This window comes from Sus scrofa, chromosome 15, assembly GCF_054392235.1.
Source record: "Sus scrofa isolate SSC_HxYL_T2T_F1_AM1 chromosome 15, Sscrofa_HxYL_maternal_Yorkshire_Landrace_v2.0, whole genome shotgun sequence".
Classification (NCBI taxonomy): domain Eukaryota; kingdom Metazoa; phylum Chordata; class Mammalia; order Artiodactyla; family Suidae; genus Sus; species Sus scrofa.
The window spans coordinates 39,176,281-39,195,259 of record NC_139397.1 but is presented as its reverse complement, the minus strand read 5'-3'; the positions used below and the strand labels follow the sequence as shown (position 1 = coordinate 39,195,259).

Below are 18,979 nucleotides of genomic sequence, written 5' to 3'. Positions count from 1 at the left end.
TAGGCCGGTGGCTACAGCTCCGATTCAACCCCTAGCCTGGGAACCTCCATATGCCGCGGGAGCAGCCCAAAAAATAGCAACAACAACAAAAAGACAAAAAAAGACAAAAGACAAAAAAAAAAAAAAAATACCACTGTCTTGAAAAACATTTAGTATTAGAATGTATTCTACAAGACTAAAAATAAGAAGGAATGACAGTTTTGAACAAATCACATTTTTAATCTCCTAATGAAATTAATGACTCAGGCAATAGTTATTAATCCGTGTTAAGAACGTGAAGTGGATGGCTGAAAAAGACCCAGATATTCCCATGTGCCACTGCTGTAGTTCAGATTACTTTCTGGTCTTCAGGAAAAACAAAACTTTACAATGGAGGAATCAGGATGTCAATCACCTCAATCTAACAGTCAATCTTAGCATTACCACTAGTGGAACAACCAGAAACTGTATGTCTCCTAATGAGATGCAACATGAAGTGGACAGCATCATTTAGGATGCAGCTAATAAATGCTAAATTTGAATCTAATTTAGATTTTAGATCTAACTTGGAGTTTACAGGAAATCTGGGGATAAAGGAATAAACCAAACACCACCACAAGGATGCAGTGAGAGAAATCTATGAGATACGGCTCTCAACAGAACAACTAGCCTGATCTCTTTGTCAAATATGTGTCACCTACAAATTGTTCTAGATTTTTTTTTTGGCCACACCCATGGCATGTGGAAGTTCTTGGGCTAAGGACTGAACCACAGCAACGCCACATCACAGCCACAGCAACACCAGATCCTTAACCTGCTGAACCAAAAGAGAATTCCCCAAATTGTTCTAGATTAAAAGAAGAGTAAGAGACAAACAAAATACAATGTGTGGTTCTGGACTGAATCCTGGTGTGGATGAACTAGCTATTATTACAGCATTTAGGAAAATCTGAGTATAGACTGCTATGAGGTCTGTAAATGATTTTAGTATTCTTTAGCATTAAAAAAAAAAAAGAGTTAAAAAATATAAAGATCAATGAAGAAGATAGAAAATAAAAGTATACTACCCAGCTTTAATTTAAAACTTCCAAAATGTCCTTAACATTTTATAATCAAAAATTGCTGTTTTTCCTTCTTCCACCAAGACTTTAAACAGAGTATCTCTTGGGTCTGGCATTGCTGTGGCTGTGATATAGGCCGGCAGCTGCAGCTCCAATTCGACCCCCTAGCCCCCTAGTCTGGAAAATTCCATATGCTACAGGTATGGCCCTAAAAAGCAAAAAAAGAACAAACAAAAAAAAAAACCCCAAAAAAACAAAACAAAAAACCTCCATTTGCAAAGGATATACTAACTTACCCCTGGCATATATTCCATAAATATGGAAAGTGTTTTTTCTTGGGGATCCCTCAAACAGCCATAATACTGAACAATTCGCTCATGCAGCAAGTTTTTCAACAACTGAATTTCACACTCAAGTGCGTTTACTTCCTGAAAGACAGAACTCACCGTTAAGTCTTTACAGTATTGCTAGTAAAAGCAAAAACAATTCAAACTTCATAAACCATCAAGGTGATTTCATCCTGAAATTTTCACTTTCCAAGGAATAAATATTTTTAAGTCTCTACACAATAGCTTTTGTAATAGTCCTTGATGGTTAGCTAACACTAGATCACATTAAGAAGCATAACTGAGTACTAAAAGAGAAAAATCCATAGTATGAAATAAATAAACATATCTTATTATCTATCTGTTTTAATAATTTGTATTAAGAAAAAATCTATTTTGTGCTACATTTATTTTAGTAAAAATCCTTCTTTTTTTAAAAAAAATCATGTGACAGAGTAGCTTGTTTACTGATTCTTACCTTGCTGGTTTCAGGGCTATCTGGGTCAAACTGAACTTGCTTAACAGCCAATTCTCTTCCTGTGTCAACATCATAACAGAGGTAGACTCTGCCAAAAGCTCCCTGGCCAAGCAGTTTGCCCAATCTCCAGTTGGTTGGAGCACGAGGTGCTAAAAAAGGAATATTTTTAAAGATGGAATAACCAGGCGACACCCAGTGGTTAGGGACTAAATGAGTATACTGCATTAATGACATCTTTAACTGAATATGCTTGGATATTAAGGGAAATTCATGATCACCCAAATTCACAATGATCATCGTCTTTGAAATTTTTTCTCTTTAGTCATATAAGAATTCTAAACCAAACAAGTTTCACAGCCCTATGACTCATTTTTTCTAATGAGATTATTTTTTTTTACCTGATTACAAATGTAATAGCATCTTTCACTCAATTTAAGATGTATAAGACACACTATTTCTAATCTTTATTGCAGTAATATTTGTGATTAGTTTTCTATCTGCCTATCATGTAGGGAACTGGGAAGACAATCACTCTCAGACCAACAAGAGAAAAGCCTGAACGCAGTCAGAGGGAAAAAAGCACACTAAAGACAGAGGAACAAAGATAAGAAATACAGTAGATAAAAACACAGTACTTCTCAGGAGGTACACAAGTCAGAAGACAATGGAGAGACAACTTTAAAGTGCTGAAAGAAAAAAACTGCTCAGAAATCTATGCCCAGAAAAAAAAAGAATCTTTCAAAAAATAAAAGAGAAATAGTTTTTCAAACAAATAAGAGCTCAAAGAATTTATTACCAGTAGATCTGTATTACAAGAAAAGGTCAAAAACAATTCTTCGGGCAAAAGGAATTTGATATTTGACAGAATCTTGGATCTATAGAAATAAAGATCTACAGAAATAGATAAACTAGAGGTATATATAAAAGACATTCTTCTCTTATTTTAAATCACTATATAGTTGTCTAAAGCAAAAGTAGCAATGTTGTGAAAGTCATAGATGTAAAAATAAAATAAGACAACACTTAGCACAAAAGGGAGGAATTCAGAGTATTGCTGTAGCAAATGTCTTTGAGCATGAATCTTTGAATATACACTACTTACAAAATCCAAATACTTCACAATCTGCCCTTAGTTTCCATCCTAGTCCTATATCTATTGTTTCAAGTGAGATAGCCTTCACTTCAGCTGAATATAAACTATTCCCCATTTTCAGAATATGTCCTTGGCCTCTTGCACGTGAAACCTCCTTCCTTAGCTAGTGAATTCCTATTCATATTAAAGATCTAGATTAAATGCTATTATTTTACAACACAGCATTCTTTCCATTAGACTAGATCTTAGAGGTCACGTTTGAAATCCCAGAGTTAAGCACTCAACTAGATTATGTGAAATGAATGAATGGCTAATTGGTAACAATTTTTCCAATAAAAGCAAAGGACGGAATCATTTAAAGTAATGAGCAGTAATGTCATGTTTATACCTGACCTTACAACCACTTTTACAAATACCATTTTCATCTGTTTCTGAGAAGTTGGTTTCAGTCTAAGGACTGGCTTAGTATGTATTCCTTCTAATCCTATCAAAGTCTGCAAAAGTTCTGCTATACATTTCACTCTGACAATTTCTATTACTTACAGCGGCTGGGTGGGCTGATGTCCATGACAGTCAGAGTAGGATTGTCTATATCACTTCCCCTTCTTCTTAATCGATTCTCATCATACTCTGGGGTAAAGATGCTGCTTCCACTACTAGTGCTTAAGGAGTGGTCAGTAGGACTGAAACTCACAGGAGACCGGAAGCTGGTTCCCTGGGTCCTTCTAGCTCTTGGGAAAGTTTTACGCCCTACAAAATGAAAACAGAATTACTTTGCAACTTTTTATTAATATATTGGAACTGAAAGTATTTAAAAATTATAACATAAGGAATAGAAATTTGTTCTGTGACTATGCTAAGAAATGGAAAGAGCAATGATTATTTGATTATATGTTTTAAATTTATGAATAGTTGAATAGTATTTTTTTTTTTCTTTTTTGGTTTTTTAGGGATGGGGTCTAATTGGAGCTACAGTTGGCGGCCTACACCACAGCCACAGCAATGCAGGATCCGAGCTGCATCTCCAACCTATACCACAGCTCACAGCAATGCCAAATCCTTAACCCACTACGCAAGGCCAGGAATCAAACCTCATCCTCATGGTTACTAGTCAGGCTCATTACTACTGAGCTACAATGGGAGCTTCCCTGAACAGTATTTTTTAAAAGTTCACGGACATAGCCTTATTAATAGTGAATCATAGTCAAAAATCAAAAACAAAGAGAAAGGTGAAGGAAGAAATGAAAAGTGGGGCAAAAAAAACAGAATCTGAATACAAATTCAAATAACCTCTTATGTTACACACACATTCATAAAAGCATAGACTAGAACTCCCTCATTTGTGGATAAAAAGGAAAAAAATATATTTCAGCCTCATTTCCAATAATGATTTAAAATATAAAACAAAAATTGGAAAGTTTATAGGTAGTAATATTTTTTTTTCTTAGAAGGACAATGCAAGCTGAATGCATTTCATCATCAAGGAGTAATTTTCTAATGAATGCTATTTTTTTTGGCTGTGCCCATGGCATATAGAAGGAAGTTCTCAGGCCAAGGATCAAACCTGAACCACAGCAGTAACCAGAGCCATAATAGTGACAATATCAGATTCTTAACCCACTGAGTCATCTGAGAACTTTTTATTTTTTCCACTAATTAATACCATTTTTAGCTACCCCTTTTCTTCTAAGGGAAAGATAAGTATTATAAGGTAAGTTGGCATGAAGCTAAGATGTTATTACAGTTTCGTTAAGATTCAAATTCTTTCTCTTTAGGATGAGCTTACAGCATATGGAAGTTCCTGTACCATGGTTAGAATCTGCACCACAGCAGTGACCTGAGCCACAGAAGTGACAATGTTGGATCCTTAACTGCTAGGCCACAAGGGAACTTCTCTTTAAATAACTTTTTAAGCAGAAAACTAAGTGGTATAGGAACAAATTTATTTTTATTATTTTTGAGATTTTTAACAAACTTTTTTTATCTAATTGCCAAAAACTTACCATCATTATAGTCTTGATGGTGATATGAAACATGATACCTTCTTGGATATGTTCCTCCTTTTCCAAATTTCTCAAAGATAGGGTTATCGTAGTCTATTAAGACACATAAAAAACTTATGTTACTTTAAAAAGTCAGATTATTTCTAATGATGTAAGATACATTTACACATTTTTATTTGATTTTTCTAAAAAAAATTCTTCCCTCTCCCTCCCAGCCAAAATGTTATTTAATGACGTAAACATTTAGAATGTGGACAGTCTAACCTGAAAATTCCTGATGATTATCCGGGTAGCTCTGTGCCCTAGGCATTCGTGATTTTGGATAGCTCTCTCTGAAAGTAAAACGTGTCTCATTAAATTAAGAGAAAGTATTTAAGATATTTTAGAAAATCTTTATGCAATATCAATTTCAGTATGTATGTGTGGATATATTTACAAACATATATAAATTATATATATTAAAATTTTAAAAACAAATAAAAGTGCTCACTCTCAAGTGTTAACTAAAAAAGGGAAATCTCTTTTTAAACACTTATTTGACACATGAATGCCCTGGGCTTTTAATATCAACCTGCAGGAGTTCCTGTCGTGGCTCAGCAGAAACAAATCTGACTAGGATCCATGAGGACGCAGGTTTGATCCCTGGCCTTGCTCAGTGAGTTAAGGATCTAATTATGCCATGAGTTGTGGTGTAGGTTGCAGATGTGGCTTGGATCCCATGTTGCTGTGGCATAGGCCAGCAACTACAGCTACGATCTGACCCCTAGCCTGGGAACCTCCATATGCCGCAGGTGCGGCCCTAAAAAGACAAAAAAAAAAAAAAAAAAAAAAAAAAAACCCATTATAATCAACCTGCAGAATACAGTAGTAAGAACAATACATTTTGGAATTATAGATGCACAGAAACACTTGTGTTTCAATCCTAGCTCTGCCACTTAAACTAGCTATTGCAACTTTGGCAAATCATCTTTCTGAGACTATTCCCACATCTATAACAAGGAGATAATGATATCTAACTCACTAATTTTACACCTATCTACCTCAGGAAGCATCTTTCAAATATTAAATACTCAATGCACAGCATTTACATTACTATCTCCCTGAATTCCTTAAATATTTTAGATACCTATCTTGAGGTAAATGTGGGCACTGACAAAGTGTACCATGTATATGGGTAACAGAAAATTAAATGTGTATTTTCATACAATATTAGTTATATTTTCAGAATTTGCTTTCATAAAGCAATCCCAGAGATTAAACAGGTAACAATCTTAACAAAGATACTAGCTTTTTTTGCATGCTACAGGTAAACACTATCCTACTGAGGAGAAAGGGAGCACTTATAACAAAAAATTAACAGATGCAACTTGACCCAGCTTATATTCCTGAACAGCTATCTTACGAAACCAAAAAAGTACTTAAAATTTAAATGACAACCAACATACTGGGACATAATTACCGAGAATGTACGTTATTTATAATTTGGTGCCAGAATGAACATAATCCCAAAAGGTGAAACAACCTTAAGAATCTCCAAAACCAAACCTATTATGAAAAATTTGATTGCAGCTTCACCAACACAGGTTTAAAAGTAAACATACATAAATTCTAAGTTCACATTTATTTTCACATATAACTTCAGCAAGCAGGAAACTCAAAATATTATAATCAGATATAATTTTAACTAATAAAGACACTGAGCACCATGAGGTAAAGGGGTTTGCCCAACCTGTGAAAACAATCAATATACTGTAAGTACAGGTCAGTATTAACTATATTCCTCTGAATGGAGCACGAAAGAGTTGATAATTCAACATGCTACATATATGCATATTTATCTACATATACTAAAAAACAAAAACCACAATCAACATTACCCATCCAAAGGGCTATCAAGTGATGGACAACTTCCTGAGCCAGAATTTTCAGGGCTGCTTAAAGATAATGGGTCCAACATCTAGAAAAATATGGAGTCCACACTCAGTCGACATGATTATAACCAGAGTTGCCATTAAAAAAAAAAAAAAGCTTTATTAAGATGTAACTCATGTGTCATAAACTTCACCCGTTTAAAGCATTCAATGGTTGCTTTAAATCAGGTGGTTGATACTGAGCATGCACAACTCTCACCGTAATCTCAGAACACTTTCAGTACCCAAAAAAGAAACTCCCTATCTAAGAGCAATCATCCCCAGAGTTACTCATTTTTAAATGTTTTAGAAGTACTTGTCCCCCGTAGGTAGGCTACAATTTCAAAATTCCCAATAGAAAAATACTCTTTCTCTCTGGATTATTAGGTAAATAATTAAAAGCTAAAAGACGTCACATAATTTTCTTTACTGAACACTGAACAATGGCCCCATCCAAACTGAAACTAATGACACCATGACAGATACATTATTAGAAAATATAAACTCTAATAATGTAAGCATCCAATGTAATGCTAAGGAAACAACAGCAACTCAATGAAAATACTTTAATACTACAAAACTTTCAAAAACATTCAAAAACGATTTTGAAAGTAGACAAACCTCAGCTTCATAACGTTAAATATTTGTAGTTTTACTGTATCCTTCAAATGTCAATTTAAAAAACCTGAATGTTAATCCCAGGATTATAAACAAATGCATTCATTCATTTATGGATGAGCAACATAAGAAAATCAGCCTTATTCTTTCTTTATATATGAATGCCCACAGGCATATGTAAATTAGTGGGTATTTCCCTACACCTTTACTATTTTGTTCACTTAAAAAGGAAGACATGTGATTGGAGAAGATGTAAAATAAATACCATACACCTGCCAGACTATGTTATCCCCTGACTACATCCCTTTACATGAAATTAAAAACTACAACCAAATTTTGCTTACTTGGTCCATGCTCTCTGGAATGAACTCTCCTTCACTGTTGATACTGGTGAACGACCCATTCCGGGCAACCTGGTGCAATTCATCTGGAATGTATCCAGGGGGAGGGGAGCTTCTATCTCTACTAGTGGGACCTCAAAGGAGAAAAATCATTTGATTTTATAAATTCCATCAGGGAACCAATTCTTGTTTTAAGTAAATATACACTCAGAATTTCTGGACTATGGTACTGATGCTTTTAGCAACTGAAACCTAGTTTTATAAAAACTTAACCAAGCATTCATGTCTCTAAAACTTCCAATGTTTTTATTCCTTTCTAAACTTCCACCCTACTGTAATTATTAACCTTATTGCAATATCCATTTATACTTATTAGGTGGTATTCTTCTAACTGCTGACAACCACATTGTGAGGCTAACAAAACAACACAGAATTTTATATAAACGCAGTGCTTCTGCACTTTCAAAGGTCATTTCTGCCCTGAAATGTGTTACCCTGTAAAGTAATTTATGGAAAGCATCATTATGCAGTGGAAAGATGGGCTTTATAGTCCAACCTCAGTTTAAATTCTAGTTCTAGTTCTTTACCTCTGTGTCTTTGAGAAAGTTATTCAATCACCATGAACCTCTTCCTTATCTGTAAACATGAGACTAAATCTCTCCTTTACAAGGGTTATGATGGCAAATTTATTCACAATAAACATATGCTCTGCACATTTGTCTCCATGATGTTCTTTCCATTCCCTCTCTTTCATCGTTAGAAACATAAAGTGAGATTAATTCTCAGTCATTCAGCCCATATTACAGTGTTTCCAATCTGGAATTCTGGATTTTACTCTTGGATACTTAAAATTAGGGTTTTTGGAGTTCCCGTCGTGGCACAGTGGTTAACGAATCTGACTAGGAACCATGAGGTTGCGGGTTCAGTCCCTGCCCTTGCTCAGTGGGTTAACGATCCGGCGTTGCCTTGAGCTGTGGTGTAGGTTGCAGACGCGGCTGGGATTCCGCGTTGCTGTGGCTCTGGCGTAGGCTGGTGGCTACAGCTCCGATTAGACCCCTAGCCTGGGAACCTCCATATGCTGCGGGAGCAGCCCAAGAAATAGCAAAAAGCAAAAAAAAAAAAAAAAAAAAAAAGAAAAAAAATTAGGTTTTTTCATGGCAAGTCATATTCCTAGAATTTAAATTTCTTCATAGTTCAGAAAATCAGAAAATCTACTTTGGTTCATTTAATTATGCTATGATTATAATACAGTTTCCCTGCTTTCCTCCAAATTTTTGAATTAAACTATAAAAAAGATATAAGGAAGTTATGTGAGCATTTAGGTTCTGGCCAGATTTAAAGCAAAAAAGGCTTTTGCTTTATGTATGGGGGTCACTGTAAATGTATATTTGCATTTGTTAGTGATGAGATAGGGTGAAAGAGAACAAAATGATTACCAAGAGATGTGCATTAAAATGATAATTTTCTAAACTCAATTCCAAAATTATTACAGACTCAACTTGGAGCCAGGGGTTGGGGGCTGATTTAGGCTTTGTAACAACTATGATCACAACAATGTCCCTAAAATTTTTATTCCTTTCATATGACATTATTTATAAAAGAAGATAACAGGAGTTCCCGTTGTGGCACAGTGGAAATGAATCTGACCAGGAACATGAGGTTGCAAGTTTGATCCCTGGCCTTGCTCAGTGGGCTGGGATGTGGCTTTGCTGTGAGCTGTGATGTAGGTCGCTGACACGGCTCAGATGTGGCATTGCTGTGGCTGTGGTGTAGGCTGGCAAATGTAACTCTGATTAAACCCCTAGCCTGGGAACTTCCAAATGCTGTGGGTGTGACCCTTAAAAAAAAAAAAAAAAAAGATAAACATATTCATTATCCTAAAGGAGACAGGGAAGGAAAAAGGTTCTGAAACTTTCTTCAACTCCTTACTTGATAACCTATTTCTGGAACTTTTCTTAGTAATGGGTGTGCCAATACACACTTGGTTGAGACTTCCACACAAGCATATATTCCCAGCCCAAAGAAAGTTCTTCCTCTCTCTTTCGTGAAAATAATTAAAGGAAAGAATGGTCAATAAATAAGGAAAAAAGATAATGGTCATATTTATCAAAGCCATTTCAATTTTAAAGAGGTGCCAAGACTAGTAATTTTATACTTCACAATTTTTGCTTTCCTCTTATGTTATTAGCACTGAAGTTAAGAATATTAGTAGAACAAGAATGAGGTATTCAGTACAGTTTTAATTCAAAATAAATTTAAAATGTTAATTTAATGTATTTAGCTTGTTCTGTCTAATGTAACTAAGATGAATTGGCAATTTTTAACTTTAAAATGAATAAGTACTATAATGATAAGAAAAGGGAAAAAAATAAAAGAATGTACTCATACTTCCTAGTTTGAAAAACAAAATGTACATTAACAGTGTACTCTAGATTGACTGCCACAACAATCCCATCATCTACAGATGAGGACAATGTTTTTGGTCTCATGTTAACTAGAGAGCTGGAATTTGAATTTAGGTATCCCTAAAGTTCTGTCATCAAAATATTAATTCATATCAAAATATATCCAAATGAAGACAAGCAATTTTTATTTTACTTCTGAAACTCAAGGTAAGACTCACATAAGACATTTAGGAGGAAGTAATCATAAAATAGCTTCTGGGGACCAAAGCAGAAGATGAATAGCAGATTTTCTGGTTGGTTCACACAGCCAATTCAATCTTTTCTTTCATTATTAACACCCTCTTCTATGGCTAGTCTTAGATCCTACCTTCCTGCCTCCTCCCTTCATCTGTTTCATCTCTTCTACTTCTTCCTTCAACCCACCCTCACACGTTTCCATGCTATCTTTAATGACCATATTCACTGCCCTGTTAATAACATCTTTTTTTTTTTTTGTAATGTAATTTTTTAAAATTTATTTTCTGCTTTTTAGGGCCACACCTATGGCATTTGGAAGTTCCCAGGCTAGGGGTCTAATCGGAGCTACAGCTGCCAGCCTACACCACAGCCACAGCAACACGGGATCTGAGCTGCATCTGCAACCTACACCGCAGCTCACGGCAATGCTAGATCCTTAACACACTGAGCAAGGCCAGGGATTGAACCTGCATCCTCATGGATACTAGTAGGGATTGTAACCCACTAAACCAAAACAGGAACTCCTAGTGTAATGTTTTTATCATATAAAATTATACATTATCAATGTTTTATACAAACTGAAGAAGATACAAAGAACTGGGGCGCTCAGAGCTCCTGGGCCCAGCTGATGCCTAATAGCCCTTGTTTAAAAAAAACAGCTCATATGATCCATTCTTCTTTTTACCATAAGCTTAATTATAACAGTATATTATTAATGACTAATTAATTATAAAGCATAATCTGGAAATTCTTAGCAATTTTTACTTTGATAGCATTTTTGGCAATAACTAAAACTTAGAGAAAGACTCATGAACTTAGTCCATCCATAAATTTTAATATATTAGAATTACTTCTTTTAATTTTTTCCCTTCAGTTTATTTGTAGAATTAAAACTTTTTTTGAGGTTTTATTTTAATTTGTTAAACATCAAAATACCCTGGATATATAAAGAAAGAAAATAGGAGTTCCCGTTGTGGCGCAGTGGTTAACGAATCCGACTAGGAACCATAAGGTTGCGGGTTCGATCCCTGCCCTTGCTCAGTGGGTTAATGATCTGGCGTTGCCGTGAGCTGTAGTGTAGGTTGCAGACGCGGCTCGGATCCCGTGCTGCTGTGGCTCTTGCTTAGGCTGGCAGCTACAGCTCCGATTAGACCCCTAGCCTGGGAACCTCCATATGCCACAGGAGCAGCCCAAGAAATAGCAAAAAAAAAAAAAAGAAAAAGAAAAAAAAGAAAATATTTAGACTGCAGACTGCTAACCCTGCATGACTTGACATAACTTTTCAAGGGCCACTAGAAACTGGAGGTAGTTAACTGAAGTAAATTAGAGCATAGAGATGGACTGCTATTTATCAGGATTCTGTTCAGGTGCTGCTGTACAGTAAAGAATGAAACTGAGAAATCACCCATTTCATGATTCAGACCTCTAGCTTTCTTACCTACTATAGAAAGTCTTTTTTTCCTCTCTGCTCCAAATACTGTGTTATCCAAATCTTCTAGTGATGGCAATGGCTCTAAATTAGTAGTAGCCTACAAAGAAAAAAGGAAGATTAATGTCATACGCTTCCCCTTCAGGGCTTTAAACAGAATCCTTTCCCCTACCAAATACCGTCTAAGTATTCTATATTGTTTGTGGGTCTTAGCAAATCTACTCTCTGAAATTTTAACTCTAACGTAATTCTTCCCAAGTTCTCAGTTTCTATTAGTTTCATATGCACAGCATATTATACTTATTTGTAATTTTTGTTACACAGTTTTGGGGAGCAAGGATATTAAGATATAGCAATAACAATGTGTAAGTTTGAATTTAATCATATTGAAAATATATCAATGATTATAGAAATAACTGTTTTATATATTGACTTTTATAGGCATAAATCCTATAATCTTCACTGAAAAAAAATCCCAATTCATACCTGTGTACTTCCATTCATTACAAGTAGTATCTTGAGACTCTTCATGTGAATACTGCGATCAAGCAGTTCCACAGCTTTGTCCAAGTCATCTTGGGTAGTTAATGGGATTACCAACTAAACAAAAAGGAACAAAAGGAATCATGTAGCCCTCTGACCAGACAAGTCATTTGAGGAGTATCTCCATTACTATGGAATTATAAATCTCAAAACACCCTGCTCTTTGATTTGTTAGTACAGTGAAATCCTGAATGAATACAGGTACCTAGGCTGTTTTCCTCTTCCCATCCTACCATCACTAGAATGAGTATGGACAAATTTTTTGCTTTATTAAAAATTAAATTCTGGAGTTCCCATCGTAGCGCAGTAGTTAACGGATCCGGCTAGGAACCATGAGGTTGCGGGTTCGATCCCTGGCCTTGCTCAGTGGGTTAAGGATTCGGCGTTGCTGTGAGCTATGATATAGGCTGCAGACGTGGCTCGGATCCTGTGTTGCTGTGGCTGTGGTATAGGCCGACAGCTACAGCTCCAATTCGACCCCTAGCCTGGAACCTCCATATGCCACAGGAGCGGCCCAAGAAATGGCAAAAAGACAAAAAAAAAAATTAAATTCTTCTATGGAATTCCCATTGTGGCACAGCAGAAACGAATATGACTAGGAACCATGAGGTTGTAGGTTCGATCTCTGGCCTTGTTCAGTGAGTTAAGGATCTGGCATTGCCATGAGCTGTGGTGTAGGTTGAAGACACAGCTTGGATCCTGCGTTGCTGTGGCTGTGGTGTAGACCAGTAGCTGTAGCTCCGATTTGACCCCTAGCCTGGGAACCTCCATGTACAGCAGGTGCATCCCTAAAAAGCAAGAAAAAAAAAAAAATTAAATTCTTCCAGAAAACACAATTAAAGGGAGTTCCCGTCGTGGTGCAGTGGTTAACAAATCCGACTAGGAACCATGAGGTTGCGGGTTCAAACCCTGGCCTCGCTGTGTTGCTTTGGCTCTGGCGTAGGCCAGTGGCTACAGCTCCGATTAGACCCCTAGCCTGGGAACCTCCATATGCCATGGGAGCGGCTCTAGAAAAGACAAAAAAAAAAAGAAAACACAGTTAAAGATTAAAAGATCAATTTTCTAAGATGTTGCCATAATACTGCTAACTTAAGTTATAGTATGCTTACCATAAAACAACAAGAAGTATACACAAAAACTACATAAAAGTACTATCTTTCATCTGCATCAATGAAACATTTTCTACAGTAACCACAGATTTGCATTCTTACCTGATGTGCTTACCAACATACAAAACACAAGGAACATCAGTGATGGATGCCCTAGAAAGGTGCACCCAGTAATGTACCTGCAATCTACGGCCCACCTGAGGCTCTGAGCTCTGACCCTGGTGACTTGACTACTCCTGTCTAAAACAAATAAGCTATATAGGTTAACCACCCCACAGTAAACCCTGGAAGTTGAAATCTGCTTTCATTAGTCCTCTCATGGATCATATGTCATAAGGGTCAAAAACACCTGAACAGCCCATAAGGAAAAAGCATGGTTCAAACTACTTAACGAAATACCTTTTTTTTTTTTTTTTTTTTTTTTTTTGGTCTTTTTGTCTTTTTGCCTTTTCTAGGGCCACTCCCATGGCACATGGAGGTTCCCAGGCTAGGGGTCAAATCCGAGCTGTAGCCACCGGCCTACACCAGAGCCACAGCAACACGGGATCCGAGCCTCCTCTGCAATCTATACCACAGCTCACGGCAACGCCGGATCATTAACCCACTGAGCACAGCCAGGGATCGAACCTGTAACCTCATGGTTCCTAGTCAGATTCGTTAACCACTGTGCCACGACGGAAATTTCCTGAAATACTTCTTTTTTAATGTAAACTTGGTAGCTTATGACAACTCTGTCAGTAATCTTCAATGTATATTTCCACTTCATTGAAAGGATAGAATATAAAACAAATAAACATATTCCATACTTGTTAGCCTGTAACACAGTATTTAAGCCATTCAAATGTAAAGGCCTAATTCGTTAAGAGTCCTCTACCATAAAAATACCTTGCAGATAAGGACCCTCCACTCCTAACCACAGAACACAGCAAAAAAAGAAACACTTGGTAAATTTTGTTTAGTAAATATCATACAGTGAAAACTTCATTGGCAGTCAAAAAATCACTAGTTGACATGGTGTTCACTCATTCTCTGTAATTTCTTTTTCTTTTCTTTTTTTTTTTTGCTTTTTAGGGCCACACCCGTGGCATATGGAGAGTCCCAGGCTAGGGGTAAAATTGGAGCTGTAGCTGCTGGCCTATGCCACAGCAACGCAGGATCTGAGCCGCATCAGATCCTTAACCCACTGAGCAAGGGTAGGGATCGAACCTGAGTCCTCAATGATGCTAGTCAGATTTGTTAACCGCTGAGCCACGACGGGAACTCCTGTAATTTCTTTATGAAAACAATTCCTTGTTTTAAAAAAGTCTGCCAGACACAAATATAAAGCAGGACTAATGTGAATTACATGATACAATCTGCTTACATTTACTTACTCTGTACTTAAAATTATATTCCCCATTTCTGTTCGTAGCTAATTTTATACTACTACAACTTATCTAATACTAGACCCTTTTTCCTTTGTGAGAATATTTTCTTTTTTTTTTTTTTTTCCTTTTTTTTCTTTTTTTTTTTTGGTCTTTTTGCCATTTCTTGGGCCACTCCCGTGGCATATGGAGGTTCCCAGGCTAGGAGGTGAATCGGAGCTGTAGCCGCTGGCCTGTGCCAGAGCCACAGCCACGTGGGATCCAGCCGCATCTGCAATCTACACCATAGCTCACGGCAACGCCAGATCCTTAACCCACTGAGCGAGGCCAGGGATCGAACCCGCAACCTCGTGGTTCCTAGTCAGATTCGTTAACCACTGAGCCATGATGGGAACTCCGAGAATTTTTTAATTAAAAAATATTAACCGTTTGGTATCACAGAACAAATCTGATCTACTTAATTAAATTCTTTTCATTTTCCTATCAATTATTAACCATACTGGTACATCTTGTTCCCACCTTTAATAGTTTTTAAATTACATTTTAGGTACTAGAAAACATTTTAAAGCAATGATGAGGGTTGTTTTTGCCAGTTTTTCATTTGAGAGGAAACTGAATATTATTTTAACTACACATTATTTATAATTGGATTGTTTACTTCTTTAAGAATCTGCTGCTTTTGGAGGGAAAGATACTAGTTTAATCACAGTAACAGAACACTAACATAAATGACTCTGTTCCTCTTCAGTTTGCTAACATGAAAGCTGGAAGTTCCCTGGAGCAGCAGTTTGGACTGCTATTACAGTGTGATGTAATCCTTCACATGTGAGCAAGTTTTAAAATGAGGATTAAGAGTCAAGAACAAGTCTAACCTTCTCTAAATTATACTAAATAAATCACCCAATATTTTCCTGTCTGGTGAATTCACTTTGGCCTTATTCATAAAATCTATTTGCCACTGGCTTATTACTGATAATCAGTTTTACGTTAATAAAAATCATTTCAGGAAAGGAAAGTAAAAATTGAGTTAAAACTCCATCAAATAGAAACTAAATCTGAATTATCTTCCTACTTTACATAGTGAAACATAAAAACAGTGAATTATTTTCTTGACTTTACATAGTAAAACATGAAAACAGTCCATAAAAAGTTCCTCCTCCTCTACTCATCTAAAATGGGAAAGGTCGGAGTACCCATTGTGGTTCAGTAGTAACAAACCCAACTAGGATCCATGAAGAAGCGGGTTCGATCCCTGGCCTCACACAGTGGGTTAAAGATCTGGCACTGCTGTGAGCTATGTTATAGGTGGCAGATGTGGCTTGGATCCCATGTTACTGTGGCTGGGGTGTAGCCTGGTAGTTGCAGCTCTGACTTGACCACCAGCCCAGGAACTTCCAGATGCTGCAGGGGCAGCCATTAAAAGCAAAAAAAAGAAAGAAAGAAAAGAAAAGGGGAAAGTATGGGTTTCTCTTGTGGTGATGGGTTAATCCGCGTTGTCACTGATATGATGTGCGTTCGATCTCTGGTTTGAGAATTTCCACTGGCCACGGGTACTACCAAAAAATTAAATTACAAGACACTGCTTTGGGAATGATCCCAGTGTTCTCTTTACCTGCTGCAATTAATAATAAATCCTTCCTTCTCCCATCCCCCCCCAATTAAATTAAATTAAAAACTGGGAAAGGTCTCTGAAAATCCACTAATTTTGTCTGCACACTCCCACGTACCCCATGTGACAGCACACCCAACACTTTATTAGAAAAAGAGTGCCCTAACTCACACATCCAATCAATCGCAGCTTAAATTCAATTCTGGCAAACCAGAAGTTTACAAAATAATAATTCTTTTAGAATAGACTTTATGTTACACAAAAAAAAGGATTTACAGGACTCACTAACAAGCAGTAAGAATGGCTTTTTTGCTTGTCTATAGGTCCACAAAACTAACATCTCTTCTAAGTCTTTCCCTAGAACCTTGAATGTCCAAGGATACGCAGTGGTCTTGTCATGACGTGAATCAGGAAATAGCTAACTCACAGATCACAGATTCCCACAGAAACTCTGAGCTACAGAAAATTTTAAATAATGTCATGTTACCCTAGGGCCTCCATTACCACATTTCTGCCAAGTGGCCACCCAGATATAATGGCAAAACCACTCTCAGAAAACTTTCAGAAAGTATGAGAAAAAGAAACTGAAAATAGAGAAATTTTCCAATTTTTAGAAAATGACAGAGGGTTTCTAGAATTACAGATTCTGGGCTAGGGATCAACTCATGCCATAGCAGTGACTTGGGTTTCATGCTCACCTGAAAAAGCAGTGACCCAAGCCATAGCAGTGAAAACACCAGATCCTTAACCTGCTAGGCCACCAGAGAATTCCAATAAAGTATTTTTAAAGTGAGGTATATATGTTGTTTTCTTAAGACATAATGCTACTGCACACTTAACAGACAACAGCACAGTGTAAGCACAACTTTTTAATTTTTTTTGTCTTTTAGGGGCCGCACCCGTGGCATTTGGAAGTTCCTAGGCTAGGGGTCAAATCAGAGATGCATCTGTCAGCTTATGCCACAGCAACACACCTAGCAAGGCCAGGGATTAAACCCATGCCCTTGTGGATACTAGTTGGGTTTGTTACTGCTGAGCCATGATGGGAACGCCTGTACAACCTTTTTTTTTTTTTTTGTCTTTTTTTTGCTATTTCTTGGGCCGCTCTCGTGGCATACGGAGGTTCCCAGGCTAGGGGTCTAATCGGAGCTGTAGCCACCGACCCACGCCAGAGCCACAGCAACTCCGGATCCAAGCCGCGTCTGCAACCTACACCACAGCTCACGGCAACGCCAGATCGTTAACCCACTGAGCAAGGGCAGGGACCGAACCCGCAACCTCATGGTTCCTAGTCAGATTCGTTAACCACTGCGCCACGATGGGAACTCCCCCCCCCTTTTTTTTTGCTTTTTAGGGTCACACCTGTGGCATATAGAAGTTCCCAGGCTAGGGGTTGAATGAGAGCCACAGTTAATGACCTATACCACAGCTCACGGGAATGCCAGATCCTTAACCCACTGAGTGAGGCCAGGGATCAAGCCCACATCCTCATGAATACTAGTTGGATTTGTTTCCACTGCACCATGAAGGGAACTCCCCAGCACAACTTTTATATGCACTGAAAAACAGACAATTCATGCCTGTGACTCATTTGGTTGCAATATCTGCTTTTACCACAGTTGTCAGGAACCCAACTCAAAATATTTCCTTAGTATACCTGGACAAGTCATGGTAACTTTGATCTCTTGGTTAAAGTGATGTCTCCCTGAGGTTTCTCCCCTATAAAGTCAGTTTTCCTTTGTAATTAATAAACATCCCGTGGGGAGTAGCTTTATGACTAGATAAATAGCCTGTTTTTACCTGACTTTTTCCCTCTAACTTTAAAATCCATCAACAATTCTTATTCACAACAGTTATTACTGTGTTTTTTACCAAATGGTGATTTTTCTATTACCACTGTTCTTTCTACATTTGTCAACTGGAATTCTGCTGTACAAAAGAGCTATAATCCAAATTTTACAGAAGGTTCAAAAGGGAATTCCCTGGAACACAGAGTTCTTCACCATTCCAGTGACCTCAAGATTGAATGTGCTGGAGTTCCCGTCATAGCGCAGTGGTTAACGAGTCCAACTAGGAACCATGAGGTTGTGGGTTTGATCCCTGGCCTTGCTCAGTGGGTTAACGATCTGGCGTTGCTGTGAGCTGTGGTGTAGGTTGCAGACGCGGCTCGGATCCCGTGTTGCTGTGGCTCTGGCGTAGGCTGGTGGCTACAGCTCCGATTCGACCCCTGGCCTGGGAACTTCCATATGCCGCGGGAGTGGCCCTAGAAAAGGCAAAAAGACAGAAAAAAAAAAAAAAAAAAAAAAAAGATTGCATGTGCTGACTCTCAAACACAAACATAATCATCTAATCACATCCTTACCAACACAAGGTAATCCACTAAATTTTAACTACATTGTCTGGCTACCAACACTCTGTTGTTTCTGTAGACAAGTATACAATACAAGAAGAAAAGAGTTCATCAGTAAAGAACA

General features: G+C 37.4%; 1 protein-coding gene across 2 annotated transcripts in view; it reads right to left on the bottom strand.

Moving 5' to 3' along the window:
• Nucleotides 1–18,979, bottom strand: part of MAP3K2 (mitogen-activated protein kinase kinase kinase 2) — a 90,856-nt gene that overhangs the window by 15,491 nt on the left and 56,386 nt on the right. For both annotated transcript variants that reach the window (XM_003359437.6, XM_005671635.4), the window contains exons 6-14: nucleotides 12,367–12,480; nucleotides 11,890–11,980; nucleotides 7,813–7,943; nucleotides 6,818–6,897; nucleotides 5,205–5,272; nucleotides 4,941–5,033; nucleotides 3,481–3,687; nucleotides 1,845–1,993; nucleotides 1,337–1,468 (exon numbers count right to left, since the gene is read on the bottom strand). In XM_003359437.6, the coding sequence (XP_003359485.2) occupies nucleotides 1,337–1,468; nucleotides 1,845–1,993; nucleotides 3,481–3,687; nucleotides 4,941–5,033; nucleotides 5,205–5,272; nucleotides 6,818–6,897; nucleotides 7,813–7,943; nucleotides 11,890–11,980; nucleotides 12,367–12,480 (1,065 nt within the window). The remainder of the gene's footprint in view (nucleotides 1–1,336; nucleotides 1,469–1,844; nucleotides 1,994–3,480; nucleotides 3,688–4,940; nucleotides 5,034–5,204; nucleotides 5,273–6,817; nucleotides 6,898–7,812; nucleotides 7,944–11,889; nucleotides 11,981–12,366; nucleotides 12,481–18,979) is intronic.